The 18,392-nt window shown below is 50.4% G+C and overlaps 2 protein-coding genes across 7 annotated transcripts; both read right to left on the bottom strand.

Moving 5' to 3' along the window:
* Positions 1 to 5,204: 5,204 nt before the first annotated feature.
* Cpt1b (carnitine palmitoyltransferase 1B) lies at positions 5,205 to 13,726 on the bottom strand. 4 transcript variants are annotated; one of them, XM_055626869.1, is made up of 18 exons: positions 13,535 to 13,726; positions 13,022 to 13,161; positions 12,545 to 12,722; positions 12,219 to 12,320; positions 11,908 to 12,045; positions 11,743 to 11,820; positions 10,824 to 10,931; positions 10,663 to 10,747; positions 9,917 to 10,112; positions 9,419 to 9,604; positions 8,564 to 8,669; positions 8,368 to 8,484; positions 7,859 to 8,023; positions 7,644 to 7,778; positions 7,400 to 7,552; positions 6,577 to 6,690; positions 5,894 to 5,986; positions 5,205 to 5,718 (listed from the first exon to the last, which is right to left on the bottom strand). In XM_055626869.1, the coding sequence occupies exons 1-18, from the start codon at positions 13,673 to 13,675 to the stop codon at positions 5,635 to 5,637; spliced, it is 2,319 nt and encodes a 772-aa protein (XP_055482844.1). In that variant the 5' UTR covers positions 13,676 to 13,726; the 3' UTR covers positions 5,205 to 5,634. The 4 variants fall into 4 exon arrangements, with proteins under 4 accessions (XP_055482844.1, XP_055482845.1, XP_055482846.1 ...); XM_055626870.1 differs by having other exon boundaries at positions 7,400 to 7,549; XM_055626871.1 differs by having other exon boundaries at positions 13,022 to 13,372; positions 13,535 to 13,549.
* A 1,012-nt stretch (positions 13,727 to 14,738) lies between these two features.
* On the bottom strand, positions 14,739 to 18,056 carry Chkb (choline kinase beta). Of its 3 annotated transcripts, none has more exons than XM_055626874.1 (11): positions 17,577 to 18,056; positions 17,277 to 17,385; positions 16,957 to 17,070; positions 16,644 to 16,777; positions 16,365 to 16,460; positions 16,168 to 16,226; positions 16,004 to 16,085; positions 15,777 to 15,885; positions 15,540 to 15,643; positions 15,202 to 15,283; positions 14,739 to 15,033 (listed from the first exon to the last, which is right to left on the bottom strand). In XM_055626874.1, exons 1-11 carry the CDS (start codon positions 17,798 to 17,800, stop codon positions 14,959 to 14,961), a joined length of 1,188 nt encoding a protein of 395 aa, XP_055482849.1. In that variant the 5' UTR covers positions 17,801 to 18,056; the 3' UTR covers positions 14,739 to 14,958. The 3 variants fall into 3 exon arrangements, with proteins under 3 accessions (XP_055482849.1, XP_055482850.1, XP_055482851.1); XM_055626875.1 differs by having other exon boundaries at positions 16,644 to 16,791; positions 17,782 to 18,054; XM_055626876.1 differs by having other exon boundaries at positions 16,644 to 16,791; positions 17,577 to 17,637.
* Between the last annotated feature and the right edge of the window lie 336 nt (positions 18,057 to 18,392).

Raw genomic sequence — 18,392 nt, 5'->3', positions numbered from 1 at the left:
AGGCGAGGCGGGAGAGGAAGGAGGGACACCTGGCAACGACGCCCCGCCCCTTCCGTTACTAGTCCCGCCCCTGGAACTGGCCTCTCCCCTTCATTGGCTAGCCTTCTCCTGAGGGCGGGACTTCTCGGTGGGCGGGGCCTGTTCTGTGGTCTTCAACTTGGCCTTACCTGGCTTTTAGCCTGGCTTTAGGTGGCTGGGGGTTGAGTGTGAATGGAGTAGAGATTAGGGAGGCCTATGCTGCCTCCTGCCTGGGTTCCCCAACCCCCGCAGCCCTCAGGGCTTGACAATTATGTTCCTTTCTTACGTGCTCCTGTGTGTGGCCACGTGGGCAGGGCCCTGTCTGATTATTGTGTCCCGAGTGTTCAGGACAGCACCTGGCTTAGAAGGTGCTATAAACATTTGTTGAATGTCCAGTATTATTTATGACAGACGTTGTTTCCGCCTTTCATGGGAAATCAGTGCTTGGGGGGGCGGGGAGGTGCGTACAAAAGGGAGAATGAGGCAGGGGCATTGCTACGCGGAAGGAGCACACGCTAATTCCAGCTCCCGTCTGCCTGGTAGTGGTCCCGTCTCCACGGAATAGGTCCCTCTATCACCAAGCAAGGACAGGCAACCGAGCCACTGAGTACTTACTGCTCTTGGACCAAGAGCGTACAGCTGTACTTGGGGGTGGAGGTGCGGTGGGAGGCTCGACGTTGCTGGCATAAGTCTTTAATCCCAGCAGTGGGAGGCAGAGGCAGTGGATCGCTGTGAGTTCAAGGCCATCCTGTTCTACAGAGCAAGTTCCAGGACAGGAGCTACCCAGAGAAACCCTGGATCAAAAAACAAAACAAAAAACAGAACAAAACAACAACAACAACAAAACCCACCCAAATAAACCAAAACCAAAACCCAACCAACCAACGAAGGCAGCATTATATTCTTACAGAGGACCAGAATTTGGGTCCCAGCACAACCATCTTTGCGTCTAGTTCCAGAAGATCCAAAGCCACCTTCTCACTGACCTCCAAGGATAGCTTGGAGGCATGCACACGGTGTACAAACAGACATACAGGCAAAACACACATAATACAATAAATAAACAAATAAATCTCAAAAAAAAATCTCAAGTTGGGAGTAGGCTGATAGAAAGCTAGTTCAAACCAATCCCCTCTCATCTTGGGGATCAAACTCAGATCCTCTTGCTTGGAAGGCAAGCGCTTAACTATCTATCTCCCCAATCTGTGTGTGTGTGTGTGTGTGTGTGTGCATGCGGGCGCATGTGTAACAGAGGTCACAGAGGACACTGGTTCTCCTGCTCTGTCACTCTGTCTTACGTCCTTGAGACAGTGTGTCAATGAAATTAGCCCACTGTTTCTGCTAGACTGGCTTGCCAGTGAACTCCTGGGGGGTCTGCCCCTCTCCATCCCCCAACACTGGGGTTACAGATCCGTGTGGCAATGCCTGGCTCTTACATGAGTGCCAGGGATTCAAACATGGATCCTCATGCTTGTCCAGCAAGTGCCCTTACTCCCTGAGCCATTGCCTCTACCCCCAAATCAAGTTTTGTTCAGAGGCCATGGATGTATTGTTTGAGGCATGTCATCGGAGGGTTGAAATGGTTAAAATGAACTTCTGGCTGTTGGAGGCAGGGCAGAGATGTAATAGACTGTTGTTTGGGAAATGATGGTAGTGTGAACAAAGGAAGGCATGGTCACAGAGGAGGGGAGTACACAGTTAAAACATCCCAAGCGTCTGGCAGCGTGGGAGGTGAGGGGTAACTCAAGCTGAGGTGAGAAACGCAGGAGACAGGTCAGTTTGGAACTAACTTTGGACACTAAGTTTGAGATTTGAGAATATAAACCATCCAGGACCTGCAGAATTTTCTCTTTGAGACCCTTATCCTTAGCAGACTGCCAGAGAGGAATACAGTGGGAGTTGAGACAAATAGTTCTGGACACAGTGAGCATCCATTCATTGTTCTGTTGTTGTTGGTTTGGTTTAGTTTGGGTTTTTTTCTTTTTTGGAGATTCCCTTATGATCCAGGATTCTAGGTATACAACCTGACAACATTTCTTAGAGCTTTCTAGTTATAGTAAAGTACTGGGCAATGAGATCAGGATTTGTCTGTTAAAGCCGAAGGCTTTAAAAAAAAAAAAAAAGATTTGTTTTATCATTTTATGCGAATGAGTTTTGTATATGTACGTATGTGTTTTACCTTATATATGTATGTGCATCATACTCATGCATGATGCCTCCAGAGGTCAGAAGACGGTGTCAGATTTCCTGGGATTCGGGTTACAGTTGAGAGCCACCAGGTGGGTGCTGGCAACTGCAACCTGGGTCCTCTGCGAGAGGAGCAGGCATCCCGACCAGTGGCTCATCTCTCCGGCTCCACAGCTGAAGTCTTAACTAATGCAGACTTTCCAAACATACAGGACTTCCTGGTGTATATCCAGGTTAGGTGGGTGGTTGTCAGAGGTTTACACGCTGGCTCAGCATTACCGAGTTTGCTCTCAAATGTTTTAACTAAGAACCAACTTGATATAAGAATTCTAATGACTGAATTTTAACATGAATTACAAACCAGCTAGCCTGCTGGAAATCCCCAGTTCAGTTTTCCCAGACTGGGTGAACTAATTCTGCCCCAAACCTATTGAAACCTAGATACTTCCTCATGGGAGGTTACAAAGGCCTCATGAGGAAGAAGTCTGTGAAAGTGTTTTGGAAGTTCAAAGATGATGCTCTAACATGGAATGTAACCCTATGTGAGCACATTTATACTTTTCAAGTTCGTGGAGATTCAAAAGACATGAGGAATTTATACTCTGGGAATCCTCTCATGTTATTAAGTTGTTGTTGTTTATTTTTATGTGCACTGGTGTTTTGCCTGCATGTATGTTTGTGTGAGGGTGCCAGATCTCCTGGAACTGGAGTTACAGACAGCTGTAAGCTGCCATGTGGGTGCTGGGAATTGAACCCCAGCCCTCTGGAAGAGCAGTGTGTACTCTTAACCACTGAGCCATCTCTCTAGCCCCTACCCCCCCCCCCCCCATTTATTTTTTTGTTGTTTTTTTGAGACAGGGTTTCTCTGTGTAGTCTTGGCTGTCCTGGAACTAGCTCTGGAGACCAGCCTGGCCTGGAACTCAGAGATCCCCTTGCCTCTGCTTTCCTAGTGCTAGGATCAAAAGTGTGTACCACCACTGCCTGGCTTTGTTATAAGGTTTTAATAACTACTATAATAACTATTATAAGAACCTTAGATCTTTCTTAGCTTTTAATTTATAGTCTAAGAAGCTATGAGACATTCTCAAACATTTCCCCCTTTTCTTACCTCTTCCCCGCCCTCCTTTTTAAAGGTAGGGTGCCAAGTGACTCTCAGACTGGCCTCAAACTACGCAGCCACATTCACTATCATACTTGGTTTACATGGTCTTGGGGACCAGACCCAGAGCTTCATATATACCAGGGAAGCTTTCTACAGACTGAATCACACCCCCAGCCTTTCACATTTTAGTTTTTCATCTAATCACCGTATCACTCAAAATTAAAAAAAAAAAAAACCAAAAACAATGTAAATTACAGGGCCAGGAAAATGGCCCAGCAGGTAAAGGTGCCTGCTTCAAAGCTAGACAACCTGACTTCAATCCTTAGAACCACATGGTGAGAATGAGCCAGCTGCTGCGAAGTGGTCCTTAACTGCCACATATATGCATCCACACAAAATAAAAGTGTAATAATTTGGGGCTGGAGAGATGGCACAGTGGTTAAGAGCACTTGCTCTTCTGGGTTTGGGTCCTAGCTTCCACTTGGTGGCCCACAACCATCTGTAATTCCAGTTCCAGGGACTCTGACCCCTCCCCTCTGACTTCTATGCACATCAGACCTTTGACAGTCTCAGCTTCCTAATTTTCCAGTCCTGTGTATGGCACTGGCTTAGTGTGGATCCTGCCATTTCTTCCACCTCTGCCATCTTCTTCACAACCGCTGCTTCTAGACAGGCCTCCTGATTCCCCCATGACTGCATCCTTTTTTGTTATACCCCCCTGGTTGGCCAGAAAAACCTGTTTCCTGATATTGAAGACAAACTCTGGTCTTCAAGCTGCATCTGCCTGCCCCTCCTGCTCTGCTTTAAGCCATTAGGTCAGCATGTGCTAATCCTTTACAGCAGCTATTTCTCGACACACACCTTTGGCTCTTGCTTTCCCTCTTTGTCCAGGAATGTTCTGCCTTCAGGTTGGAGACATGAAAGATAGGAAGAAAATGGCTTATTTCTTTCTTCTTCAAGTCTCTAAGTTGGCAGCCTCAGTTAAGTGGATCTTTTACCACCATCTGAAATTGCATCCTTGCATTTGTCTGTTCTCCACTTACGTTCGCCTGAGCACTAACTTTACATTTGGCTTACCACGTCATGTACACTTTTAGTTGTTATCTGTGTCCCTTACTGAGGTGCTTAGGTGCCAAAGGAGGGAGTGTTTGCTAATTTTGCTCATTGCTACTTCACTTGCCTTGCACACTACAGGCATCCAGCAAACACTTGCTAAATGGGTCATTCCAAAAATAGCTTTGTGTCCATCAGCTGCACTACTCGTACCAGTCTCTTCTAGTAGTGAATTCTGTATAGGCAGAGACAGTATCCTGTTCTTCACCAAGTTTCCAGAACAGGGTCACATTTGTGCTCAACAAATTTCTAAATCTGATTTGTTTGTGGGTTCTTAACACCTGGAGAGTGGAGAATCTTAATTCATTCAAGTATGCAGCTGTAGTTACTAAGTGCTTTTTATGCCCTCAGAAAAGATTGTTGTTGGTTTACTCTTTTTGTTTCTTTCTTTGACATGGTTTCACTCTGCAGCTTAGACTATCCTTGAGCTTTTGGCAATCCTCCTGCCTCAGCCTGTTAAGTGCAAGGCAAGGCAATACTATCTCAGAAGTATTGAAGGCGAGTCTAAATGGTATTGAGCCATCATGTCCAACTTGGTTTAATGATACCTCAACAAGAAAGAATGTGAGACTTAAGCAGCTTGCTGCTGCAGGGTATCTACCCTGTGTGCCCTCACAGATAAGATCACGTGACACCCTGGCCTCAGGCCTGGGAGGATGTCACAGAGTTGCACTCTAGCCCAGACTGGGGTAGAAGACACGCCTAGGAATGGAGTAGGCAGTTGGGCCCCACTCTCTGGCAGACAAACAGAAGTAGTCCCACCGTACAGGTAAAGGTTCTACGGCAAGGATTTATTCCGAGTGTACATGAGAGGTGGGCAGCACCCTCAAAGCCTGCATTATTCAGTAAAGGCACGTATTTCAAAGCAGGTAACAAGCCCTCATGAACATTCTCCTAGCCCTTCCACTGCCAGTATTTTAGCCCACGCTGGGGCAGGAAGATGGCCTTATAGTTCTCTAACAAAACACAGGCACCTAAGGGCTGAGAGAGAATTATAAAGCCTTATTTTTTATTAGCATCTACCAAGACAAAAAAAAAAGTCAAAATTCCCTTGCTGCTCCAATCCCACCTCCAACTGGGCCCTTTAAGGAGCAGTCTCTGCCTGGGGAGCACCTGCCGCCAGAGCTGTCTCAGAACTGGGTACGTGTTTGTATGCCACAGGCCTCTTCCTCCACCAGGTGGGGACAAAAGGGCAGCCGGTATTTCTCCTGTCCTCAGCTGTTAGTCTTGGGAACTTTGAAAAGATCAGCGATGTCCAACAGTGCTTGGCGGATGTGGTTCCCGAAGCGCTGGGCATTCTGTGGGAACTGAGAGCTTAGGCACGTTTCCAGGATAGTTCCCACCCGTCTCTACCCACTGTAGCTACTGTAGCTACAAGCAGATTTTTCCCCACCAGAGATGGAGTGTTTCTAGGCAAGCCCAGGCATAAGCTCTTGTTGAGGCCACCCCAAAATGGGAGCAGGAGAGACTCACCGTTTCTGAACTTGAGAACTTGCTGGAAACATGGAAGAACATAGTATTTTCACCTGCGATCATGTAAGACACCCCATAGCCATCATCTGCCACCTGAGAACAAGAAGCAAATGAGACCCAAAGCCAAGCCGATGTATTTCCCTTCCTACAGATGCACAGGAGGTCTCATGCTAGACACTACCTGTTGAGACCAGCCCGCACTCTCCTAATCCAGGAAGTAGTTTGTAAATCAAAGAACTGAGCCTCTGGTTCCAAGACTGGAGCTTCTCTTTCCTCTAAAGAATGCTGCCTCTGTGTTTAGGGGTCTAGGACTCCTATTTCCTCAGGGACTCACCTCCTGCCCATCTCTGTAGCAATCTGTAGCCTCCTGACAGAGCAGCTCATGGGAATGTTCCACTGAGAACGAACTGTTCTCAGGTGAATACATTTCTGAAGGGCTCAGTGTGTTGCCTTGTCCCCCAGAGACTAGCCTTGGGCATGGTGATGGCTCACTGGCGAGGGATGTGGAATGGGTAGGCACTAGTGCCTGCTGGCCCGGGTCAGCAGCTCTTATTTTACATTCACACAGGTCTTCTCTAAATAAAGGGCTTGTACCCCATGTCACCTGGTTGAGGCACGGTACCCCTCAAACTGAAACTCCGGGGTCCAGGTGCTACCAACCACCACCCTTGTGGGGCACTCACAGGGCCAAATCCACCTCCGGCACCCAGATGATTAGGGTACTGATTTGGGTCGAACATGCGGATCTGGAACTGAGGAATCTGGCTGGTGGAGAGGCTCCAGGGCTCTGAAAGCACCTGTAACAGGAAGGTAGACGCCTGTCAGACATCAGGCACTCAGTGCGCACCTGTCTATGGAACTACTTCAGCCAGGCATTGAGGTACACGCCTGTAATCCTAGCACTCAGGATGCAGCGGTTGGAGGACCATCCATGAGTTCAAGGTCAGCCTGGTCTACGTAGTGGATTCCAGGCCAGCCACAGCTACACAGCAAAAAAGACTTTGTCTTAAATAAACAAACAAGACAATGAAAAACACAAACTCAGCAGTGGTGGCTCACACATTTAATCCTAGTACTTAGGAGGCAGAGGCATATGGATCTCTGAGTTCGAGTCTACCCTGATCTACACAGTGAATTCCAAGTTAGAGAAACCCTGACTCAAAAACCAACCAACCAACCAACCAACCAACCATACAAGACATAAGAAGGCACTACTTGAGGGTACAGAAATGGACATGTGTGGAATGGCTGAACGACTGCACACTTGAAAACCTCAGCATCTGCGTGAACTCTGCCAGGCTTCCTTAGTCCCATCTGACTTGTCCCTCCCTTGGCCTCTGCCCATTTTTGCTCTCCTCAGGCAAGTACTGCCACCGTCTGGCAGAGCACATAGTTATTGGCTTTTCCTCATAAGAAACATTAATTCCACAGAGCCCTATTGCAAGAAAGCCTTGCTCTAGGCCTAAGGGCAAGGGGACAGAGGTCATATCCAAGAACTCCACTCACCTCAGCCAGGAAAGGAGAGCTGACCCCTAAGTACTTGGAGACGATGTAAAGGCAGAAGAGGTGCCTGTCAATCCCAGCCCCAGTCATGGCGAGGCGATACATGTTTTGGTGTTTTTCGGAAGCTTTTCGGAAGAGTTCTTGGAGGTCTTCCTTCTGGGGAATCAAAAGCAAAGGGGTAGCACGGCCCTGGCACTTGGAGTAAAGAGGGGTGAAGGAGGAAGAGGAACTAGGTGTAGGGGCTCACCCTATAGGACCCCTTCATCATGGCCTTCACAAAGGCTGTGGACTCACTGGTACAGGACCGCACTGTCTCAGTCCGCCCCTCTCGGAACATTCTTGTCATTGAGGCCTCATAAGTCAGGCAGAACTTGCCTTTGTCCTGGGGTACACAGCAGGGTGAATCAAGCAGGCGGACCCTGAGGAGGCCCTGCACACTCAGCAGCCCTTAGGAGCGCCTACCCGGAAATGAGCCAGCTGCAAGGCAATCTGCACAAAAGCATCAGGGCTGGTCCGGCACTTCTTGATGAGGCCTTTGCCAAAGGGTAGGAACTGGAAGCAGTATAGCTCTACGTCATCAGCCAGGGCCTTGGCTACCTGGTACGAATTCTCGATGGCTGCCCAGCACTGCCAACATGTGGAAAAGGGTCAGTGAAGAGCAAAGTCCTCCTCCTCTCAGGTCTTTAGATCTAAGAAGGTATGAAGTCTAGGTGATGGAGGAGAGGCAGAGTCAGCCCAACAGCCTCTGGAGACACAAATGACAGTTTATAAGGATTTGGCATGACGTTATACAAGCCTGGTGAGGAGGGAGGCATCTTCAGGTGCTCTATGGACAAGTGCCACCATTGTCTTTCTCTAACCAGACAATGCTGGGTTCTCTGCTTTCCTTGTGCCCCAACATGGCCCCCTGAGAAGCTCCTGTCTCTTCCTCCTGAGGATGAGCCCTAACCCACCATTTCTAGTCTGCACACCTGCTCAGGAATGTTCCACTGCAGCCGCTGCGGGGGTGTCAACATCTTGTTTGGCTCACCCACGCAGTGTCCAGTCTCTGTGTAGCCCAGGTGAAAGGTATCAGTGCCCAGGACAAACTACAGGGATAAAACCAAACTGAGAAAAAAAGCTTCATGGCCAGTACCTGCCCCAAAGGTCCCCTCTCCAGGCCTTTACCTCCCAGAGGTGCCCAATGATGGGGGCATCTGCCCATGAATGTTCTGTGTTGAGGCCCAGTAGGCCATTCTTGAAGGAAACAAGAGTGAAAGATTTGTCGAACCACCTGCAGGAGTAGATCAGGGTAGACTGAAAACTCAGAAATTATACAGGTCTCCAAACCCACAACCCTAACTCTATACTGGTAACTCTAGATCCAATTCTAACTAGTGGTCCAGAACTTCACCCTAACTTCTATTGTTTTTTTTTTTTATTATTATTATTATTTTAAATTACATTTGTTTGTGTGTGTGTGTGAAAATATGTGTTTTCATGCACACAGCTCTGTGGAGGTCAAAGGATAAGTTTCGGGAGATGGTTCTCTCATCCCACCATGTGGGTCCAGGGGTTTGAATTCAGGTCATCAGGCTTAGCAGCAGGTACCAATACCCACTGAGCTCTCTCACTGTCCCTCCCTCGCCAGTCTCTATTCTTTTTTTTTCCTTAAGATTTATTTCTTCATTATTTATGTGATATTCTGCCTGCACGTGTGTCTGCATACCAGAAGAGGGCAAGAGTTCTCACTATAGAAGGTTATAAGCCACTATGTGGTTGCTGGGAATTGAACTCAGGACCTTTGGAAGAACAGCCAGTGCTCTTGACTGCTTAGCCATCTCTCCAGCCCCCAATCTCTATTCTTGACCTTCAACATTCAATCTTAACTATAACCACCTTACCCCAAATAATGCTACCTACCCATTAACTCTGAACCTGACTTCTACCTTAATCTTCTAAGCCTAACTACTAGTCTAATCACCTAGTTCTAATCACCAAACTTTAACTCTAACCCCCGACCCATGAGTCTGGGGCACATACCTGTTGTAGCAGTTACCATGCAGCAAGGCCTTGCCGTAGAGGCTAAGACTGGCCTCATCATCAGGGTTGTAACAACGGGACTCTTCATCCAGGGCCACAAAGAAAGCAGCTCGCTCGATGGCATCCAGAGCAATCTTGTTCTTGCCAGAGCTAAAGAAGGTCCGACGTGCCTCTGCCCACTCTACCCTGAGGAAAGCAGTAGAATCAATGTTTTAGGGGTTTTTTTTGGGGGGGGGTGTGTGTTGAGGATTGTTTTGTTTGTTTGTTTGTTTGTTTAAATCAGGGTATCTCTTAGGATCTGGCTGAATCTGGAGATAAGATGAGGTGCAGCCACTTGGGTACCCTGAAAGATGTCCTCTGCCCTTACCACTGGTACCCTTTACTATCCTTGGTTGCACCTCTGGCCCCTAGTTCTAAGATGGAGGTGGGACCAAGCTTTTCTTCTCGTGAAGCCTTGAACCTGGACGTGGACAAGGCCTCCCCACAGGCCCTGGGTACCTTCCTCCTGCGGTGAGGGCTGCCAGCTTCTCCTCCCCAGGCTGAGGTGGGGAAGAATCATCCAGGATTCTCTGGAACTGCAGCTCTAGGTCTCGGGGCTTGAGCAGGCGAGAGCCCTCATAGAGCCACACTTTGAAGAAGCGACCTTTGTGGTAGACGGCCACATGCCTGCTCTCCGCCAGGTGCTGTAGCACATCTGTGACAGAAGCCGGCGAGCAGCTGAGGCAGGACCTCAGAGAACAGTCAGTTCCCCTCTGGAGCCTTGAAATGGCCCATCTCACCCACACAGGTGATCCCTGCAGACTCTGCCAGGCCCCACATCTGAGCCGGGCCTTCCTTCCTCTAGGGGTAGATTTAAACACTAGGCCAGTCCTTGTGCCCCAAGTGAGTCCCCTGCCTCCTCTTTAGGGACTGGCTGTCTGCTCCCGAGTTCCACCACAGCAGCACCGCTCTTCTCGCTGCCCTTTACGCATGACTACCTTCCTAGGCACTTGGAGGCCCTGGAAGGAGAGCCACTATTCTGGACCCCTTGGGGTCCCAGCATCAGCACCATGTCTGCAAAGAACAACTGTCCAATCCAGAATCTTTCATAAACAGAGCACTTTTCACACATTCACCACCATGAGACACTGGAGTGCTTAGAGACAAATAGTAGTTGGGCACTGAGCTGCCCTGGCTAGGGACTTCTCGATGGGTGCCTGGGAGGGTAGGACTTCCTCCTCGTGGGTGCCTGCCTAGCCCAGTACCTGTCTCTTTGCCTGGGATTCGTGTAGTGTTGAACATCCTCTCCATCTGGTAGGAGCACATGGGCACCATGCCGAGTGCCATCACCTGGGAGGAAGGGCCGGCATTGCTTAGATTCAGGCCTCCTTTTCTTACTCCACCCCTTAACCCTCACGCAACTCACAGGCCTGATCTCTTCACGGTCCAGTTTGCGGCGATACATGATCATGGCATGAACAGCATTTCCCAGACGTGCTGCTTGCACATTTGTGTTCTTGATATGTATGAAATCCTACAGACAGAGCAGAGTCTGTAGGCTGGGCACCTGTGTCACCTGGGTCTCACTAGCCTGAGGAAACTTTTTCAGAGGACTGAGGTATTGTATCCCCTGTCTGTGTTCTATCCTGCAGCATGTCAGGGTGATCTTCCAGGAACCTATAACTGACAGGCTCTAGTTTCAACCAGACCTGCTCTCTGCCCATTCATACTTTGCTTATTTTGCTTCAGTGGGGTTCTACCATAAAACAACAACAACAAAAACAAATCTTTGATTTGGACAGGTTGTAAGTTGTTAAAAAGACAGTTTGTAGATAAGGGAAATTCCAGGAGGACAGCAGGGTATACTTTGGACAGCAGGAAGGCCAGCTAGCTACCTGTCCACAGGGATATGGTAGGGATACCAATCATATGAAGTGAGACAGACAGTGACTTCCTGGGTATTACAAGAAGCTGGCATTCACCCCGTGGTCTGGTGCCACAAAGGGACAAAAGCAAAGTGTGGATTTTAAAGAAGTTCTCTGAAAGTGGTATCAAGATAGCTGAGAACAAGGGCCTGCGAGGCCAGAGCGGGCAAGGGGCTAGGGAGCAATGGAATACGCTGTAGCTAGCCTGAGAAACTCAAGGACAGTCTCAGAATTCTCCCTGTTGTCAGGATCTCCACTCCCCCTAGGCAGATTCTAGCCTGCTCCCCCAGGATCTTTCCTCCCTTTTTCTTTCTCTCAGGCCTAACTTGCCCATGGAAACGGACGCAGAGGCTCTGGGTTGTACTCTAGATCCTTGTTCCAGGGCTGGGCACAGGAGCCCTGGGTGGCTCTGCTTCTTACCATGGCATAATAGTTGCTGTTCACCATGAGGGGGCTCCTGCCTCGGAGGTAGACGTATTCTTCCCACCAGTCACTCACCTGTGGATAAACGGGCTGGAGGTTAGAGCTGAGGCGGGCAGCTCAAGAACACGGAGCATAATAACAAGCCCAGGAGGGCAAACTTACATAGTTGGTCGCCCACCATGACTTGAGAACCAGGTATTTCTGCAGTCTGGGGGCAGTCTTGTCCTGGAATTCTCTGGCCAGTGTCTCCATGCGGTAAAATTCGTCATCATCCAATAAGGGCCGCACAGAATCCAGATACTGTCCAGCCAAATTATTAACATGAAGAGGGCTACCTCCATCTTAACCTTCTTACCACCTCTCCTCAACCAGACCCCATTCTTAAGCCAGCTATTTGTAGAAAACAGTCCTTATCAGTTTGAACTGGTCCTCTGAATCTGGGATTTTGTGTTCACTGGTGCTCAGGCTCTTACCCTTTGGACTGTGGCTGGCACACTGGGAACAGGAAGCTTCGGCAGAGATGTCTGGAAGCTGTAGAGCATGGGCCGTCTGCTGGACAAGAGGCGAACACAGACCTGAAAGTACAGAGCACGGTGTTGAGGGAGGAGCTAGCAGGAAGAATGGACACAAACTAGAAAATGAAATTACTAAGACTTTCAGAATCCTCCCAGCTCCTTTAGGACAAACCCATGCATCAGGCATTGGTGTTCTGTCTGCCTCTCCCTTCTTCCTCAGAACCCCAATGAGAGTCCCCATGATCTCAAACCAGATGCCTGCACCCTCCAGTGCTTCTGCTCACAGCCCAGATCTTGGTGGCATGGCTGGTCTTGCCGTGCATCTCAAACATCCACCCGTGGTAGGAAAGCAGCAGCTTCAGGGTTTGACGGAATAAGAAAATGCCTGCTGCCCAGACTCCGGTAGAGAAGAGGACCATGCTGACAAGTGTCTGGGTCTGATGGCTCCCGTAGTGGCCATACCTATTAGAGGAGGCAGAAGGCTTCAGGATATCCCTTTGAGGCCATCCTTCAGGGAATTCTGATTGCAGTTGATGGCTATGAACTGTCTTGGGGGAAGAAACAGAGAAGGACCTCTCTGGATGCACTCAGGTCTGAGTGTGTCAAATACAAACTGCCTCCAAACTGAGAGGTGGTAGCCCTGTGAAAAGGCCCCTTGGCCACCAATGGCTGCTTTTCTGGATCTGTCCAGGACAAGAATCCTGGCCTTGGGAACTGACCTGGCCCTTCTTCCTCAAACTCGTGTCTTCCAGGTGCCTTACCTTACAGGGAGGCATCTCTGGATGGAATGGACCAGCCCCATGGAGATATCCACCTTGCAGTAGTTAGAACCAACTGTTGCCATGACAACAACCAGCCAGCTGGTGGGGCTCCCAGGGTACACACCCCTAAGGATGCCATTCTGTAGGGGAAGAAACAGGAATCCTTGTGGAGTAGGAAAATGTGCAATTTAGGCACCTGGGAAGTCTTGAGAAAGGGTGCCTGGGCTTTGCCTCATCCAGTCTCGGTGTTCTTCCTCCACACAATTACACCTACATTATATGTCCCCACCACATCTTCATCATCCTGATTTCTGCACTTCGAAGGGTCGAGCTTATCTATAACCAGCAGTACTGCGGGCCAAAAGCAGAGACAGACGCTGACAATGAGGCTAACTGCTGACAGCTGGCCTCTGCCTAGACATGGCTGGAAAAAAAAAAAAAAGAAAAAAAGAAAAAAAAAAAAAAAAGAAAGGAAAAAAAAAAAAAGGCCCAGAAGACCACCTATGCCCACACCTTGAGTCGAATAAGGCGTTTCTTCCAGGAGTTGATTCCAGACAAATAGATGTGTCTCAGAGCCTCCCGACTAAGCCGGAAGTCGACCCCGTCCGGGGTCACAGTGAACTGGAAAGCTACTGCTTGGTGTGCTTCCGCCATCCCGGGGGGTCTAGTCAGCGCCTAAGAGTAGGGGCAGAAGGTGCTTAGTGTGCCCGGCCCAGCCCCGCCCCCGCCCAGCCACCTTTAGCTGAGGCTCCGCCCCCCCACTGCCCCATTTGGTCCTTGCTTCCTCCGCCCCCTGCCCGGTCCCCTGTGCGACCACCCCCAAACCCGCCCGTGCCCCAACGCTACGCGCCCCGCTGGGCCCTTCCAAGCCTGGCCAACCGCCGCTGCCGCCGAACCCTCGTGGGGTTCCGGACAGGCCCATCTGCAATGGTGCTGGAGTCGGGCTCCAGGTGCCGCCCTTCGTTCTCCTTGGGGTCGGGGAAAGACGCCCAGGGAAGGGAGCGAGCCTAGACAGAGACTAGGTTCGGGTGCTCCCTGCACTGTCCTTGCTCGGACAGCTCCGATGAGACTAAGGGTGAAGCGTTGTGGGATGGAATGGCTCTGGGTCCTGCTGGCCTCCCTGTACCGGTCCCCCACTCACAGCTCAGGTTTGCTTCTGTCGGTGTATGGGTCTGGCCACTCTGGCTCATGTCCCCACGTCCTTCAGGCCTGGCCACCCCTGCCCGGCCCCGCCCTGCTCTCACTGGGAACTTGACACCCAGTCCCAAATTGGGGTGGAGAAAACAGATATAGGCGGAAACCAAAACCCCCTCCTTATGGGAACAGCCTAGGAAGGGTGGGTAGGGTTCCCACAAGCCTGCTGAAGGTTGCTGGAAGGGCTGGGGAATGGAGGGTCTCACGTGAGCATAGTTGCATCAGTACTAAAAATAGCTGAATGTAGGGGAAAGGTCACCAGGAGTCAGCTGTGCAGCCTGCTCCCTAATTCCAGGTCTCAAGGTTGGCAGTCACATCTAGGGCCCAATGTTGCCCCTTCCCTCTCCAGTTCTCTCCTGCAAGTCCCCTTTTTGTTAGTTCTAAGCGCAATCTTCATCATTTGTCACCTTAAACTGGAGCCAGGGAAGATTACAGATAGGAGATCTCAATGAGTAGAACAGACCCCTCACCACTTTTAAGCCCAATTCACTAAACAGAAATCACTTAAATCTGTATCCCTCAGTTTGCATTTCCAAAGAAGTTCATTTATTTTGGTATACAGCCCCAGGGTTCCCATATGCCCACCTCAGGCAACTACTCAGACAGGGGAACAGAGGTCAGCTATTTCAACAACAGTCTCACTTAGAGGCACAGCCCAGTCTCTGGGGTCTCCTGTTCTTTGGCCCTCCCTCCAAGGTCCTGCCCTGGAGGCTCCAGATGAAATTTGAGGTGGGGTTGGATCGTCAAGATGATGTGTGGAAACTGGTCAGCTGGCCCTTCTGCTCGAAGTAGAATTGGAACCGAGACTGGGCATACTCCTAAGGAAGGAAACCCATAATACAGAGTAGTGTTAAGGCTTGGAAGCAATTATCCTTTACCTGCTGGGTTCTGCCCATAGCCCCCGGGGACTGCCCAGATTTCCTGGAGGCCCTGACCAGTGCTACTCCCCAGCCCCACCCAGCATGCCCACTGTACTAATTACTTACCAAGTAGCCAAAGTCTATGGTGGACATGGATGCCTGCAGGGTGGACCACAGACCCCAGAAAAAATGAGATGCCAAAGCATAGCTAGGGAACGGGGCAGGAAAAGGAGATGCCATGAAGAATCCACTTAGCATTGCCTGGCTTCCTCCAGGCTGGTCGGTCTCCAAAGTCCCATCTGCTCTGCCATTTTCCTAATCCCTTCCCTCACTGTGACTCTTTTTGCTTTTTTCTGCTGGCCTTTGATCTTATCTTCCATCTCTACACTGGCACCTTACCTGTACTACTTCTTTTTCTTCTAATCCCTCCCTCCTTCCTCCCCGCCCTTCCCTTCCTTTCTTACTGATTGCTCTCTATCAGCAAATCTTCTTCCAGCTTCTTCTGCTCCTCTTCAGAGAGGACATCACCTTTCTGGACTTCTGCCAGATAATGGCGAATGAAATGGAGCTGAGATCAAAGGACAAGAGTCAGAAACTCGAGAGATTATCACCCTCTGTAGCCAGTATTTTTTTCCCAAACAAAATGAAAAAACAAACCAAAACCAGAATGTTTCTCTTTTTCCAACTGCCAGCCTATATACCTGCTGTTCTCTAGTGGGGTAGTCTGTGGGTCTTGCGTTGTAGAAAGGCCATCCCTCGTGAGTATAATCATAAACCCACTCACAAAAGTGATTGCCAATGTCAAAGCCCCTGGGGAAAGAGAGCAAATACTCAGTCCATGAGCAGCTGGGATGCAGAGATGAAGGCCAGGCCTGTTTTGTCAGGGCCCTGTAGGAGGTCCCACAGGAGGCTGTCCTCCCACTCTTACCTGTAGTTATAACTACTGTACTCAAAATCAACCAACATGAGGTTGTCATCATTTTTTGGTTCTGAGAGCAGTAAGATGTTCCCTGGGGGGAATGGGGATTTTGATTACTTCAGGGCACTCTGCTCCCTTCAGCTTGGCTCAAAGATTGACATACTTTCTCATACCTTCCTGGATGTCATTGTGGCAGAAGACCACTGGTGATGGGACAGCATCTAGTAACTTCCTATAGAGGAAGAAGGGCATAGGTGGTAAGGCCTGTGACCACAGCCACCTTCCTAGGCCAGCTCCTGGATCTGGTCCTCAGCAAATCCTGGGGAGGATGCTGAGAGATGCCTGGCGCCGCCCCAGTGTGTGCCATTACCTGAGGTTGCCCATCTCATCCTTCAGGCTGTACATCTCCAGCAGGTTCATCTCGGGGGAGCCAGTGGAGGGCAGGTCCTGGATCTGCTTTATGTACCTGTAAGACCCCAAAGAGGATTCATTCACTCTATCTTTCCCCACTCCCTACCCCTATTGATTCTCAAATTTTCCTGTCACTGTGATTTGGGTGAGAATCATGAGATTCCATGATAAATCCTGGAGCACCTATTCACTCAACTAGAGGTTTGGTTTAGCTGCATGGTTCCCAAATTTGACTCACCGCTCCATGGTCCCAAACAACCAGTGGGGCTCCTTAGTGAAGGGCATCTCCATACCATGGAAGCGGGCCATCTTTGTTGCAATGGCTCCTGACAACACTGGGTCCCGGAGCTCTTGAGTTTTCAGTGGCCGGCTCTGTACCCAGTAACCTGTCAGGATGGTGAGGGGGCTGGGGCGGGAGGGGGAAGGGATATGGGATGGGAGGAGATCAAGGTCTTAGGGAAATTTCCCTAACTGGGATTTGAAGGCAGCCAGTGGGGAAAGGGAAGGGCTTGGTAAAAAAACAACAACAACAACAAAAACTGGGCTCTTACCGGGATGTACTGTTCCAGGCGGCCCTCTGGAAACACTCCATAAAGTTGGGGCCCTAGGGACCTCTCTGCAAGAATGGCGAACATCACGCTTTCTAATACCAAGGAGTCTACACCCTGAAGGAAGATGAATGGCAAAGGGGCCCAAGTCAGAAAGTGCCAGAGGTAAGTGGGCACCGGTGCAAAACGAGGTTTTCTTCATCCATCATAGCTAGGACTTCCGGTCTTACAAGGAATTCTGGAGCATCAGCATATTTAGCTTCACAATTTAGACAACACTTGCGCTCCAGAGGTCCAAATTCACTTCAGACTAAGGCCCTCACCTGCAGAATGGCTCCATACACTCGCAGCAACACCTCGCGGGGCTCCCCGCCAACACTGGGCAGGTGGTCGGGTATCGAGCATCGGAAGAGCAGGTTGCTGAGGCCTCCGCTGCAGAGCCACACAGGTCTCGGGCTCAGCGAAGGTTGCCCCGATTGGTGGGGACCCGCTCTAGCCCCACCTCCCTAGAGGATCTCGCCACGCCCCCCGGCACAGCCGCCAGCAGACCCGGCCCGCCCCCGCGTAGCACTGACAGCAACGGAACAGGGCGTGTCTCGAGGACCCTGAAGCTGACCCCTGACCTCACGGGGCAAACGCTCAGCTCCTCCGGCAGCACTTGACGCCAGGCCCCGCCCAGGTACTCCCGGCACCACTGATAGGCTCGGCACTGCGCCTCACGAGACAGCGAGGAAATGCGCCGCCGACCAGGGATGGCCGCCGGGCGCTTAACATCCTGAAAACTGTTCTTGGTCAGGCAGCCGCCGACAGCCCCTCCTCCGGCCACACCTGTCCCATCCGAGGCCATGACGTGGATTCCGTTGGGCTCAACGTCTGCCGACGCTCAGCAACCTTCAGGTGGGCTTAGCTCCTTCCGGCTAAGCTCGGTTCCGCTTCCGGCCGTCCGGAGCGTGCCTCCAGCCCTGGGCTGGTTTCCAAGCCAGATGAGATTCTCAGGGGTGCGGTGTTGAGGGCCAAAACCGACGGCGGGTTTCTCTGAGCGGGGCGCGCTCTGCTTAGGCCCTCTAGGCGGGTCTCTGCAAAGACAGGCTGCTGCGTGTACTGTGTCCGGAACCGAGGAAGTGACGTAGGCCAATCCGGAGCGCCGCAGGCCGTTGGGCTTCAGCTCAGTTACCTGGGGCCAGGCTCTAGGCGATGATGCTAGATTGTGACTCGATTATAACACCTGCATTGTGAGACAGCCGACTAGGGCTTAGAGCGATCGAGCGTACAGTGGCACTGGGTGAGTGAAAGGAGAGAATGGAATTTTAAATTCCATCAGGTCTCCTTTCCACAAGGCAGCATGTATATCTAATGCTGGAAGGCGTGTAGCAATCAGTCGGTCGTGCCCAACGCTGCGACCTAACAAAATAAACTGAAATATTATGAGGTGGATTCCC

Source organism: Psammomys obesus, unplaced genomic scaffold, assembly GCF_907164565.1.
Source record: "Psammomys obesus unplaced genomic scaffold, mPsaObe1.curated_primary_1811, whole genome shotgun sequence".
Taxonomy (NCBI): domain Eukaryota; kingdom Metazoa; phylum Chordata; class Mammalia; order Rodentia; family Muridae; genus Psammomys; species Psammomys obesus.
Note: the sequence above shows the minus strand (reverse complement) of the source record. Positions and strands in the feature narration are given on the sequence as shown.

Excerpts from the sequence above, each read along its gene's own strand:
- Cpt1b (XM_055626869.1), bottom strand. The coding sequence starts at position 13,675 with ATGGCGGAAGCACACCAAGCAGTAGCTTTCCAGTTCACTGTGACCCCG. Across the intron at positions 10,113-10,662 it reads AATCCCAGGCAAAGAGACAG|ATGTGCTACAGCACCTGGCG; the intron begins GTACTGGGCTAG and ends CTTCTGTCACAG. Across the intron at positions 5,987-6,576 it reads CCGGAGGTGGATTTGGCCCT|GTGGCAGATGATGGCTATGG; the intron begins GTGAGTGCCCCA and ends TCTTGTTCTCAG.
- Chkb (XM_055626874.1), bottom strand. The coding sequence starts at position 17,800 with ATGGCCTCGGATGGGACAGGTGTGGCCGGAGGAGGGGCTGTCGGCGGC. Across the intron at positions 16,086-16,167 it reads CCACAATGACATCCAGGAAG|GGAACATCTTACTGCTCTCA; the intron begins GTATGAGAAAGT and ends CATTCCCCCCAG. Across the intron at positions 15,886-16,003 it reads TACAGTAGTTATAACTACAG|GGGCTTTGACATTGGCAATC; the intron begins GTAAGAGTGGGA and ends CTCTTTCCCCAG.